General features: G+C 47.8%; 7 protein-coding genes across 7 annotated transcripts; 4 read left to right on the forward strand and 3 right to left on the reverse strand.

Annotated features, from left to right (window-relative positions):
• Positions 1–472: 472 nt before the first annotated feature.
• Positions 473–1,734, forward strand: FPRO_02268 (uncharacterized protein; the record flags this gene model as incomplete). Its single annotated transcript, XM_031227649.1, has 4 exons — positions 473–985; positions 1,053–1,178; positions 1,234–1,260; positions 1,333–1,734. The coding sequence occupies 4 exons, from the start codon at positions 473–475 to the stop codon at positions 1,732–1,734; spliced, it is 1,068 nt and encodes a 355-aa protein (XP_031078065.1).
• A 409-nt stretch (positions 1,735–2,143) lies between these two features.
• Positions 2,144–3,505, reverse strand: FPRO_02267 (uncharacterized protein; the record flags this gene model as incomplete). Its single annotated transcript, XM_031227651.1, has 1 exon — positions 2,144–3,505. One exon carries the CDS (start codon positions 3,503–3,505, stop codon positions 2,144–2,146), a length of 1,362 nt encoding a protein of 453 aa, XP_031078066.1.
• Positions 3,506–4,999: 1,494 nt separating this feature from the next.
• On the forward strand, positions 5,000–7,787 carry FPRO_02266 (uncharacterized protein; the record flags this gene model as incomplete). The annotated part of the gene is made up of 2 exons (XM_031227652.1): positions 5,000–6,218; positions 6,265–7,787. 2 exons carry the CDS (start codon positions 5,000–5,002, stop codon positions 7,785–7,787), a joined length of 2,742 nt encoding a protein of 913 aa, XP_031078067.1.
• A 754-nt stretch (positions 7,788–8,541) lies between these two features.
• Positions 8,542–9,505, forward strand: FPRO_02265 (uncharacterized protein; the record flags this gene model as incomplete). The annotated part of the gene is made up of 2 exons (XM_031227653.1): positions 8,542–8,823; positions 8,870–9,505. 2 exons carry the CDS (start codon positions 8,542–8,544, stop codon positions 9,503–9,505), a joined length of 918 nt encoding a protein of 305 aa, XP_031078068.1.
• Positions 9,506–9,852: 347 nt separating this feature from the next.
• FPRO_02264 (uncharacterized protein) lies at positions 9,853–10,380 on the reverse strand (the record flags this gene model as incomplete). The annotated part of the gene is made up of 1 exon (XM_031227654.1): positions 9,853–10,380. One exon carries the CDS (start codon positions 10,378–10,380, stop codon positions 9,853–9,855), a length of 528 nt encoding a protein of 175 aa, XP_031078069.1.
• A 369-nt stretch (positions 10,381–10,749) lies between these two features.
• FPRO_02263 (uncharacterized protein) lies at positions 10,750–11,061 on the reverse strand (the record flags this gene model as incomplete). The annotated part of the gene is made up of 1 exon (XM_031227655.1): positions 10,750–11,061. One exon carries the CDS (start codon positions 11,059–11,061, stop codon positions 10,750–10,752), a length of 312 nt encoding a protein of 103 aa, XP_031078070.1.
• An 861-nt stretch (positions 11,062–11,922) lies between these two features.
• Positions 11,923–12,411, forward strand: FPRO_02262 (uncharacterized protein; the record flags this gene model as incomplete). The annotated part of the gene is made up of 1 exon (XM_031227656.1): positions 11,923–12,411. The coding sequence occupies one exon, from the start codon at positions 11,923–11,925 to the stop codon at positions 12,409–12,411; it is 489 nt and encodes a 162-aa protein (XP_031078071.1).
• Positions 12,412–13,117: the final 706 nt, after the last annotated feature.

The raw sequence follows: 13,117 nt of genomic DNA on the forward strand, positions 1-13,117 counted from the left end.
TATAAACTACCAACGTTGTATATGAAACGCCCGAGTCCGTGGTGCGGCCCGGCTCCGTTGTTGCAGCCACCAATCACAGCACCACTTGAAGCGCCGCTGAAGATCTCAAGATCACAACCAACAACACGCCCACGCTATCTTTGACCCTTTCTTGGAGTGGCAGAAAAAGCCTCATGACCTGATTTTGGTAAGGTTCGACCAGCACCGCAAGGCGCAATAGGATCAATGAAACAACGCAACCAACCGCCCCCATCCAATGTAGCGATTATGCCAGCTCGACCTTTGCACTGCCGTTCCTTCAAACTTGCTGCAATAAGGAAAAGACAAGCGAGGTCTTCTATGAGTCTCGAGGTTTCAGTTATTACTGTTCTATAACTATGTTTCCATTGCCAGTTCAGAAAATTTGAAGCAGGTCCATGCATATTCCTTTGATTATTTACAATTCCGTCGTACCCTGCTACAGCCATTGAATATGCATGCAAAGCGTAATATACCAGGCAGAGTTGCTTTGAGCTCAGTCTCACTCCTTCTTTTGTCACTTTTGCTTCTCCATTACTCTTTCACCCCATCCTTCCCTCTATCATCTTGGAATTCTCCTGTTGTTGGCCTCGACGATGACTTTCATAACTCTTTACCCCTTGATCCTCTTATCAAAAGAGAGGATGCCAAAGTCGATGTCTTCAAGAAGGCTTTCGATAAGGGCAAAGGGCTCCTTTGTGATATGGGTAAGTCACAAGAGGAGCTCGAGGAGGAATATGGAAAGTCAATGGAGTCACCATCCTACCTCCAGAAATCTGGCATAGAGGAGAATGAAGGCTGGGAAATAGAGTCGGATCCCCAGCCCAGCTTCAAGGACTATCTTAATGAAGCTCTGACGGCTCTTGGAGTATCTGATGATCTTCATCATCAGAGCTGGATGCACACGTCGGGAGGAATCATCTCAACCACTAATCCGGGGGACTTGGCGAGCGGAACAAGCGGCAAGGTATGTCAGATATTCCTTGCTGTGTGGCTCTAGGTAAAAAAGGCCAGTCTACTGATGCCGCTCATAGGATACCGGTGCCTACTTTAGAAACTCTTTTGCTGTTAATCCTGGTGTCATAATTGCTGATGTCAATTATGCCGTCTCCGCTACCGGAAATGATGATGGCAAGAAGCCAGTTACTCATGTCAAAAAGGTGACGGACTTATGCCCCTTACGATTCATCCTGCGCCAAGCTGACAAGATGCCAGTGGAGTGATGCTACCTGGATGCAATGGGTAAGTACTTCGGGCCATTCTCAATCCTCATCAACATAACGCCTTCTATGTACTAACTGATCCGGGTAATAGGATAGGGTCTGCACTGAAGCTGACGGTGATGTCAAAGATCTGAAGTACTTCATTCGTTCCAAGATCGCGAATTACGCTACTCTCGAAATAATACTCAGGGCCATTCTCTCCAGACACGAGAGAAACCCAAGAAGAAACAAGAAGACAATCGGAACCTGGAAGAACAAAATAACATTCACTTCCGCAAAGGACAAAGAGGAGTTCCCCGCCATCCTTGGTAGTCCTAATGGAGCGGGCGCAGCTTTCATGTTGATCAACCACAAGAAACGGCTTGGGGTGAAGACTATCAAAAGGATCGACGTGTTTGTGCCGGAAGGAAGTTTCGAAGTCACTGAGACTGAGGTTGGGGAGGACCACGAGCAGTGGAATGTTATGATGCTGATGTATATTGTCAACCCTTGATGAGGCTACTAGTTGGTAAGAGGCGATGGGAGATTGGGGTGTCTTTTTGTAACGGATCTAGCCAAACGCTTTCTTTGGATCAAAAAGCCTATATTTGCATCCTCAGTTTACGATCACATCGTTTCGAGACTTGTATAATCTTGCCTGTAGCATAGACTGGTGCTTACTACAGCTGTTGTTCTTCATCTTACATTGTAGATGTTTGCAGCCTTGTCGCCCTTTTCGTTTGACGTATTGGTTTGTCCATGTACCAGCACCGATTGGGTGCTGGCTTGGAACTACTGCTTGTCTGCGTGCGAACTTGTTATGCGGTATCAGAAGTACGTCGACAACAAGTATGGAAAATTAGAGTTCCCATTCCATATTTAGAAACATACTCGACTATCGGCATCAAATTTTCAACTATTCCTCAGCTTGCACGCTGTGCTTCTCGGCGCTCCTCCAGCTCCTCTTTCCATCTCTTTCTCAGTCCGGCTTTTATGCTCGCAACCTCGTCACAAGGTAAGACACTTTCCCAGGCGAAGAAATAGAATGTGTCATTCCCATACCAATGTTTACCAACTGGCGAGTGCATGCCCAAAAGATACATCCTCCATGCGTCCCAGAAGGCAAAGCCGAGAGGGCGGAACGAGTTGAACTTGACACCTTCGATTGGGGATGCACCGCCGATGGGGTGATGGCGAGGCTTGCTGAGACTTTTGAAGATGGACATGCCGGGGGCATCGTATCCCAGGTTCTCCTTGGTCCGGCCCCAGCTATAGTCCTCGGTTTTCTCAATCCGGGTGAAAGTACTGCCGTTTTTGCGGCGATGGGTAACCTTTGCAAACTGAGGGCTGATGTTGGGGGGCGCTGTAATCCATCTCGTAAACCTGGGAGGTTTGGGTAAACGGTAATACGTCTCTTGAGCCAGATCATTAAGCGTCCCCAGATAGTCCATCACAGATCTGACCTCTTCAGACGCCATAGCCGGGTTGCCTTCAATGGCACCGGCAAAGTCAGCAGCTTCCATACGACCGAGTTTCTCACAATCTTCGGTCGACCATCCCAAGCTTTCCTTCTGGCTCTTGATCTCGCCAATAAGCTGTAAAATCCATAGAGCACGCATAGCTCGCATCTCCTCTACCCATGTGGGTTGACCCGCGTCAGTCACCTTGACAGGCTCGCCCTCAAACACTTGGTCCCAGGCCCGAATGCGCTTTCCATCTGGGTCGGGTCTGTATAAGCTAGTGTAGCGATTATCTGGATTAACAAGATGTAGTGGTCTGAAGCCAGGATCTCGCACTCGTTGAAGACATGATGTCAGAAAGGCTTGAGCAAGAGCATTTATGTGGGCGGCTGTTGCAACAACCGATCGAACGACCACCGTGGGAGGCGCCGCTGCAGATATCATCTCACGGTCAACAATGATAGGGTCTGGATTGCTTCCCGAATCACCCAATGTTGATTGAGGGAAAAGCGACCGCAGGAAGCGGATTTGTAGATCGTAAAGGTTCCGAAATGGGTGGGCATTTGAGCGTACAAGTAAGACAGCACGCACAGCGTTTGCAATCTCGGGTGTAAGAATCGCGTTGGGGCCGTAGAGTATAGCGTTAACAATGGCAACATCATGGTTGTTGAAGAGGCGCCATACATGAGGGGATGCCCGCATGAGATCCCAAAGTGTGTCGAGGCCAGGAAGGTTCTTGACGATAGGAAGCAAAACCTCTGGAGGCAATGTCTCCAGAGATGTTGCCTGTTGAAGAACTGGAGCACACATAGTGCAAGAAGGCATATTGGGGACTCGGATGAGACAGAAGGATGGTTTGAAGGAGTGAAAGCTTTCTGAGCGGGCGGGGAGGTGAGCGCTTAAACCAACACCTCCATCAACGAAACACGCCAGCAACCAACAGGCCTCCCTGCCCCTGTACTTTGTTGGCTGCACCCGCCCAAAAGTTGTACCCGGGCCGATCATGGCCTATTCCTGTGGCCCTTCGCCTCCGCAGTCCAGTTAATGGGCCATTCTACTAACATGAGATACCTAGTGGTGTAAAAGGGTCCTTTCGGAAGTGTTGTAATAGGCCGTGCGGTGCCGCCCTGTGGCTTAGTTGGCAAGCACTAATTTATAGCATTGACTTAGGTTGCATTACGGTGGGGGGACTCACTACAAGGAGTTGGCTGATGAAGTGCCATTTGCCAAACTGGATGAAGCGAGACACCATTGAAAGAATAAATAAAGATTAGAAAGCATTATTATTGAACTTTCTGGCATATCAGGTTCAATTCCGGCACAGCCCATTGGCTAAGCACCGTACATCGCTGATGGTGGGCACCAATTACCAGGAACTTTCCTCTGCTCCTTGATAACGGTCCATCGTCTGAGGTTGTTCTGTTCCATTTGTCATCAAGGATCTCTTGCGAAGAAGTCCAGGTCGCGATATTCATGTCGTTAGGTAGTCAACAGTAACTGCAGTGTCAAGGTTAAAGCATACATGCAGTGCTCTTATGGTATCAAAAGGATTGGAGGAGAATGGTGATTAATCGACGACCAACACGTTACTGAATGTTACCTAGGGTGATCTCTGTGGTGGCTGGAATATAGTGACCTTTTAGTGGGTGCTGGAGCACCTCAGACATTCAAACTTTAGGCTTAAAAGGTACATAAATGAGAGGTCTCTCGTCATACAATGCGGTCATCAACACTTTGAAGTAAGTAAATTGAACAGTGTAGACGGATCGAGACCAGTAGTAGAGAGCAAAGAAATGCCAGTATCATATCTCGGTAATTAAATCGGCATCATGCCACTGTTCTTCTGACCTACATACCTTAAACAGCTGCCGTTGAGTATGCGAAAAGGTTAGAGAATAGGTAGCTCGAGCACTACCAGGTCCTTGTCAATGTTTGCCGAATTCCAGTTGCTGTCCTGTTGAGCCAAGCTCAGGTGGAACAAAGCGGGATCTCCACTGTTGCCCGAAACTCTGGGCATTCTGATCGTTCATCAACCGACTCTAATTATCGCTTACCAAGTTCAAGTCATGACACTAATATTCGCCAATCCGATTCACAGCCTCAACTTCTCAAGAGCGAAACCTACCTGATCTCATGCACAGAGTCGGACAATGCAATTGCTACGATGCCATGATTTACAGGGGTCTCCCCCACCGGGCTAAGATCAATCGGGGTTCCATATGCAAGTGACCCTTGCTTAATTTCCTGGGATGGCCACAAGGCTGAAAATTCCCCCTTCTCCATCACGATACGCAATTAACACTGTCCTGTCGCGCTGCCATGTTCAATCGAAAGCGTCGCGGCGTCACGGACGAGGAGCGGCTCAGCAGTTATGAGCTTGACTGGCCAACCTCGCAGCGATGGAAGCCAAACTACTCTGTCCCGCGCAACTCCCTTGAGTATGACCTCAATGCGTCACGCGACTCATCTGATCCAAGCAAAGAGCCCGAGAAACGACCTAATGTACCGCATCCGATGTCTTTTGGGAGTCGGCGCGACATGGATACCTCTGCAAAGGCCATTCGGCAAGGGGTTCTAGACCAGGGTGCCGATGAGGAGGAGTTTTCTAACTTGAAGCTTTGGATAGAGACAATGTCCGAGTTATACATGAACGATCTCGATAATCGTGCTCGGTGGGATCCACGTTGGCTCAATGTCACTCGCAGAGAGCGCTTCGAAGGGCTGGAGTCTGTGGCCATTTCAATTGTGGACTACTTCGCCGATGAGACCGTGGAGAAGAGCGAACTTGTCACCACAAAGAAGGATCTCGCGGTGGCTCTCAACTCGAGATCGGAGAGCTCCCAGGTACGAGTCATTATGGTCAGCGATTTGAGTCGCTTCGTCATGGGTGTGCTGGGGCAATTGTACGCGGTAGATCCCGAATTCTGGTACGAACATCTCATCGCCTCAGGGTACTGCGCAAGTGACAGTGGTCTCAAATTGAAGAATGCAACGTGGATGAACTGGGCTGAACAAGAAACCCGTTTCCGTCATCGTCCTCTCCCGGGGATCGGTCAGCGAACGGAATGGAACCTGTCACGGAGAACCAAGACTCGTGAATGGGCACATCTTCGTTGGGGTCGGCTTGGTCTCCTTCATTACCTCGGGCGCAAGGGTTTCTACGAGGATGAGATTGCGAAACGCATCTCTGATGGACGTTGGACAATTGAACGAGATGTTGTTCTTGACAAGTATGGACTACTTCTGACCGACAAGAGAAAAAAGCGCGCAGAGAAGAAGATGAAGGAGAAGAGAGAGAAAGAGGAAAAGGCAAAAAAGAAGAGCTTGAGTGCTTTTGAGGTTCCGACAACATCTAGTGGCCACGAGATTGAAGGCACATCGACAAGAGCCAAGACATCGAATGTGTATCGTCCTTACAGCACGTTCCACCCTGTGCTACCGCAGAACCCAACTTACTGGAGCAATCGAGATCTCAGAGTCATGGCCCCTGAAGGCTTGGGTTATTGGTCAAGTGTTGACAAGGAGGGTCGAAAGACAAGTAAGTATGTCCAGGGAAGACTGGTAACATTGACTGACACGCGCAGTTATCCTGGTCTTTGACCCACCACGAACTATGCAGCACGACAAGACCAAAGAGACAACACCATCTCTAACATTCATGCCTCGAGCCATGGAGTTTGAGTCGTACACGGATGAAGAGCTTTGGCGTGTCGCTGACCCCGATGAGACGTACCTGGATCCACCTCCGCCAACCTTTTCAAAGAAGCAATTGAAGAAAGACAAGAAGGAAGCCAGGAGAAGGCGAGCACAAGCTAGAAGGAATAAACATGAACAGTCAATCGCTGTCAATGAGAAAGGCAACGACACCGCTTCAGAATACTCCAGCGACTCCGAGTTCGACGAAGAGTATCGAGAGTCGCTCCGAAAGGCCTACAAACATCGTCAGCAGTTACTACGCGATCGCGACTTTGCGCGCAAGTACTCGCTATCCACTTTTGATCTTGTGTACCGATACATAAGCAAGATACCCACGAGCACGCTCAATCAGGACGATTCGATGATTCCGTCTATCCTCACGCGACTCCCATTCGATGATATGTGGCAGCTCCTAGCCGAACTCCGGTTGATGCAGGATCATGTTGATGCTGATCTTGGCGCAGACCTGCACATTCATTTGCTCGAAGCTGCTGGTACAATGACAAGACAGAATGTAGCGTGGATAAGGTCGACTTTGCAGGAGCTTAGTGAGTGGATCGGCCATATCAGAAAGTCCAAGAATATTCTTAATCTACCTGAAAAGCTGGAGGAAGAGATGGCCGAGCTCACGGCTGATCTCCAATCCCTGCAGTCACGCTCAGAACAAACGCTCAATCTCCTGGTCGCTTCAACAGGCATCGCCCAATCATCTCTCGTCATCGATCAAACGTCTGGTATTAACAAACTCACCGAACTCGCATTCTTCTTCATACCCCTGTCCTTCATCACATCCGTCTTCTCCATGCAAGTCGCAGAACTCACTGAGTCACCGCCCAAGATGTGGACATGGGGTCTCTCTCTCGGCCTAGTCTTTCTCATAACCTATCTCATTCGCAGTTTTGTCCGCTCGCCTTCCGTCAGACTCTCTGCCATGCGCGTCCGTGTAACGATGCTGAACCGCTTCACGCCCAAGTCGCGGTCTGCATCGCACCGTCTCAATTCTGTCGGCAACCGTGCTATCGCCGGGTATATCTTCTTCTTCCTCATCCGCTGCTTGTTCGTCCTCATAATTTTGACTTTCCTTCTGCTCTTCATCTTCCTTGTGCATCTTGGCATCTGGGCTGGCGCAGCTGGCACGGCGATGTACTTTGTCGTCACGCGGTGGCCCGAGCCGGCAGTGCTGGCACCTTGCTTCATCGCGATTGTCCTGGCAGGCATTGGCTTTTACGCTACGTGTCGTTGGACTGCGGACATACAGGCGTTTTGGGAGAAGTGGAGTATTGAGGTCGCAGAGATGCTTATGAATATGTTGCCTGAGAAGTGGAGGTTTGATCGGGTTGAGGATGAGGATTTGGCGGATGAGGGTGTCAAAACTTATGCGCGACAGGCAATCTTTTTTGCGTCAACGTAAGATGCCGGGCTTGCATGAGTGCTTGTGTCACCAGGATATTCTGGCTAGGTAGGGGAAGAAATAAAACTCAGGACCTTGATCCTAAATGACAAAAAGACTTAGGTAAATTTGCATAAATTTAGGATACCTTTACTACCTAAATTTAGGATGTCTTTTGCTGAGTTTATTTTGACATCCTACAAAAAGGTCCGGTGTCTTCTTGCTCCCGGAGGTCCGGCTTGCAGTGATCCTGCAATTCTCTGCGTATCTTATACATCGATCTGAGTGTCTGCGGACGCCAAGTGGTTGCTGCAAACGACCTCATGTGCCGTTTGGCATAACCTTGCGCAGCAAACAATTTATGCCATTCGGCCCCGATAATGAAACAACTAGCAACCCTAACCTCCGACAACTCAGTATTGCGAAAAGCTTTTTAGCAAAGCTTACATTGGAAAGTAAGCAGCTGCATATTCATCAGAGATACATGCAAACATGGAAATCACAAGCTTTTGTGGATGTTTACGGGCTTGATTGAGTGACAAACTGAACAGCGACGGGCAGTGACATTCTTGCCTACATCTACTGCCAGCGCCTTCCGTGATTTGCTGCGGGTAGTTGCTTCTGTGAAATGCTGCTCATGTCCTTCAAAGTTCTTCTCGCCTGATTTCAGCTCACTTCCCTTAAGTCCACGCCGTCGCTTGCTGCCAAACTCTTCCTCTCCTTCATCCCACAACAAACAAACATATCATCACTCATACTCGTGTATCATTTCAACATGGCTCAGGAAGATATTCCTATGTCCAAAATGGATCCCGAATTATTTCATACCCCGAAAACTCAGTTCAGCGATCATTCTAAAGAAATGGATACTGAAGAGCGATACACAGTGGATGAGCTCTGCGCTTCCTCGGTACGCGCTTCTTCTTACAAGCTTCTCTTTGATGGCGCCTACTCTGACATATCGATCGTCTGCGGTGGTCGCGAGTTCAAGGTTCATCGTGCTATTGTGTGTACGCAGTGCGAATGGTTTGCGGAGGCATTCACAACCCCGCCTAAGGTACGCGATCTCCCATCTATCGCATGCTCTCGCTGACCTGTCGCAGAAGCGCACCTTTAGATGTTTGACTCTAGACGAAGACCCAGAAGTCTTTCAGCATTTACTCGAGTTTCTTTACACTGGAACATACACTACTCAAAAGCCTATGACATCGCATGAGGCTGAGAGAGCGAAGGAGATTCAAGATAGACTCGGCGGTTATCCTCGTTGTCCCATCGAAAAAGACATTGCTAAAGATAATGTGCCAGAGCGCCCTGTAAGACGATCAAATAGGTTACTGTCAACTACACCCGCCCCGGCACAGACCCAACCCACAGCCAAGTCACCCTCTGACTCACCGCACGAGATAATCCTCGCTATGAATCTCTGCATCATGGCCCATAAATACAACATCCCCGCTCTTCAGCTCCTCTGCCAAGATCGCTTCTACACGGCTGCCAGAAATCGCTGGGTCAATAGGACATGGACCGACTGGGAGGCTACCCAGGAGTTTGAGGACGTTGTGCTGGACGTCTTTTCTTCTACGCAAGAGGTTGATACTCCGTTGTGGAGAGCGCTGTGCAAGTTGATTTGTATGAAGAAGGATGGGGATCGGATGAAAGAGAGGATGATGGCTGTCAAGGGGGAGCACGCTTATCTTGTTGAGGGCGTTTCGAAGTACATGCTGGAGGCTAGAGGCTAGAGGCACGAAACCAGAGATAACGGGTCTAGATGATGGCTGGCCTAGCGAGACAGGATACCATAGCTTTATTTGACGACTGGTTTGGGCTATTTCAAAAGACAGACCAAGGTTACGCTTACGAATAACATTTTTAGAATTTGACATGGTTTTAGTTTGGTGATTACTCTACCTAGGGCTAAGGGTTCATGCGTATGATAACAAAGTTCTCTCTACTGATTTAAGCTCTCAGTCACAGGTCTCAACTGCAAAAAATACATCTAGCATAACCAAGACACTATACCATAATGCTTGCCACTTACTATAGGATAGGCACAGATAGAAGTAAATCTAAGAGATGGTTCAGCCTTTCACAGGTAATGAGATTGGGCTAGTTTAATAGCCCTGCCTACCAACACCCGATCATTCTGAAAAGTCAACTTCTGCAGAACCTCTTCATAGCCATGCCACTCAATCTCAAACCCACCCTCACATTTCTCAACTGTTTCATTCTCATTGACAGCCGCAATATACCACCAAATGATCTTCATCTCACCCTCACCAATCCTTCTCATCTGCACTGAAATCGGTTCACAGACATCTTCAAAAAGACGCGCTTCATCAGGGGCGTCTTTGTCGTCAGATGGGCAGAGTCGAGATTTCATATTGATGGGTAGTAGACGACAGGGTATTCCTGTTTCCTCAGTTGTTTCGCGGATGGCAGTGTCGCGGCGTGACTCGCCTATGTTGCGACGTCCTTTGGGAAGGATGTATTCGTTGCGCTTTATATCGCACATGATGCATATATCTTGTGTTGAAAGGCGGAAGAGGATTGTCCCAGCGCTCTCGACCAAGTTCTCGGATGTGAAAGTCTCGGTTTGGTAGGGTGAGGTTGTCATGGCTAGGATTGTGTCAGGTTGGTCTTGTGAGAGGGGATGAGCCGGAGCTTACTTCTTCTAGGTGCTAAAGCGATGGTTTTAATTTGCTGCTAGACTTTTTGAGTTGTAGGGTGAAGAAATGAAATTGGAATTAAGGGATAAGCAGGTGAGATGAGTTTAACCTGAGTTCGGAGTATGCGTGAAGTGGGGCTTGAGGTTAACTGGTGCAGCCTAAACCTACAAATATTCTTCCATCACAACAAGCCTCCAACGACACGGCATTGTTTGACATAGGGTGATTCTGACCCAGTATTCGAATTTAACCATTTTATGTTGTTACATGCATAAGATCCATCTCACTTGAAATTATCTAAGGACTGATAACTAAATTTAAATACAGAACCCCCTTTTGCCAGTTGGGCGCCTACAGATGTGACAATAAGTATAAGAATCACAAGTAACGTCATAAAAGCAGCGAGGGTGACTGCATTGGCGAGTAGGTCCAAAAATCTCTACATCTCGCCTCTTTGAAGTCTCTGTCTCTGCTTCGACCCCTGTATCATTCTTTTCCAACTCTTTAATCAAGCTGTCAATCTGTTTGGTCATTTCCTCATCTGTAGCAAGAACAATTTTCCCATCGACTTCAATTACATTACCACCGTACTTTTCGACAGGGGCTGTGTCGGGATACTTTGCACCCATTTCGTGAAGCTGATCCCAGTCTGTGACCCAGATGGCATCTTTGGGAATCTCAACCGTGTACTTGGCGCTCAAAGCTACAGTGAGTAGGACTTTGAGAAAGAAGGATCTTGTCTACTAATTAAACCTTGACTCTGGCTTCATCGCAGTGAAGAGGTATAACTGTACCGGCTTTCATATAAATACAAGGCAAATGGACTTGTTGTTGAACACGATAGTACTGAATAAATTTGTGTCTGGAATCAAGTAGGGTGCCCTTTTCCTGTTGCAGCTCTTATGCCTGACATTCTGTATAAATCACATGTTAGAAACTGCGTGAGTATTGCCATTGGGCTCTTGTTGGTCGATGACAATCGGAGTTTACGAGAGTTGAGTACCAACATGCATAAATCCCTGCTAAAGGGAAGGCTCCATCGGGAAGAAAGTACCGCCATGACAATTAAACAAGCCGTCTACAAAGGCCTACAGATTAAACTAATTTTCACTTCTTTTCATTTAATACTGGCCTGCAGGGAATCTTTTAAGTCAATATCATAGTACCAGTATTGGACAGTGATACAAAGATGCAAGCCATGCCTCTAGTAACTAACATATAGGAACAACCTGCACGTGAATATAGAACGCGGATCAAGCGGATCAGGTTCGGAACTCGGCACATCAAGTTAGTGAATACTACACGTCTTGAAAAGGCGCACCAGTTCTAGAGCTTGCTCGTTCGGCCAATAAAAAGAATCAGAGTTCTAACTCGTACCATAATTGCATGGTTGAAATCCGGTTTATTTAAAGATAAGCCAACTCCCATGCCTGGCCTTTTACCACTCAAAATTCACTGCTAGTTACTATTCAATAAAACACCCTCCAATCATGTCTCAATTTGGTTCGGAGCATCAAGACGCCGCCGGAGCAACTTGCCCCGGCATTGCATACAAAGATCTTTCGCCAGAACAACAAGAAATGAGCGACATTCTATACAAAATGGAGCAACATGACCTAGACCTGTTAGGCATTGTACACCTCGGCGGTGACGGGGTATTCCGCTATCTTGATGCTGAGCGCAATATCCACTATGCAATTGCTCTAAGACCTGCGTTGATAAAAGCTTTATTGGACCGTGGCCCTTATGATAACGAGGAAGAGGCAGTCTTTCGCGGAGTTGATGGGACAAAGGTTCCTAAAGAGCAGTGGTATAATCCACCCCGGGATATACTTCCTGAGCCACTATCTGAGGAGCATCGGAAAGAGGGTCGAGAGTTTATTCATAAGAATAAAGATAAGATTGACAAGAATCGCGAGGCATCGAAGAACTACAAGGACCGTCTTGTATATATAGAATCAGATCATAAGCTTGGATAAATATACTGTGGTTTGTAGTTGAGACTTGTGGCTGGGAGCAAATCAGCAGAGAATTTGGTCGCTAGTTGGAGAGACTGATATTTATACATAATCCACCGAATTCGTGTAACATGCACAGATACCAGAAACTTGCAATTATCTTTTCTTATCGCCAGATTGATCGCTACATTCGGTGAAAGTCTTAGCCTTATCCGACATCATAGTAGTGTCGATGTGACAGACGTAAAAAGCATAACAAGAACAACGATGATATATTTGTACTAACATATGTTCTTCAGATCCATCTAGTTACCGATTGAGACCTACTCTAGACAAAGAATCAAAGAATGGGCCAATAGTGCGAGCCGATATACCAAATGGGAATGCCTCGCCTATTGGAGCTTGCCTGGCCATTCCATAGCCGCTTCATTTCATCTCAAACCCTGTCACCACCAACCCTACACCAACCCAAATGCCTCACTCGATCCATCCCACAGCGTAAGCAATCCAGACCCTCGACACATTCCCTCCCGCTCCGTGGCGATAAACTCCAACTCCTCATTCTCACACCGGCCATATCCAAACTCTCTTTATCCATGCCAACGACTGCCGATGGCGCCGCGTAGATCCCGACGGCGCAGCCCATCGCCAAGACCGGCAGCCAGAAAAACTCTCCGGCCTTGGGCTGAGTCTAGAAGCATGCAGGTACAGCCGATCCCTTCCTAGT

Source organism: Fusarium proliferatum, assembly GCF_900067095.1.
Source record: "Fusarium proliferatum ET1 genome assembly, contig: FPRO_scaffold002, whole genome shotgun sequence".
In the NCBI taxonomy this organism is placed as follows: Eukaryota; Fungi; Ascomycota; class Sordariomycetes; order Hypocreales; family Nectriaceae; genus Fusarium; species Fusarium proliferatum.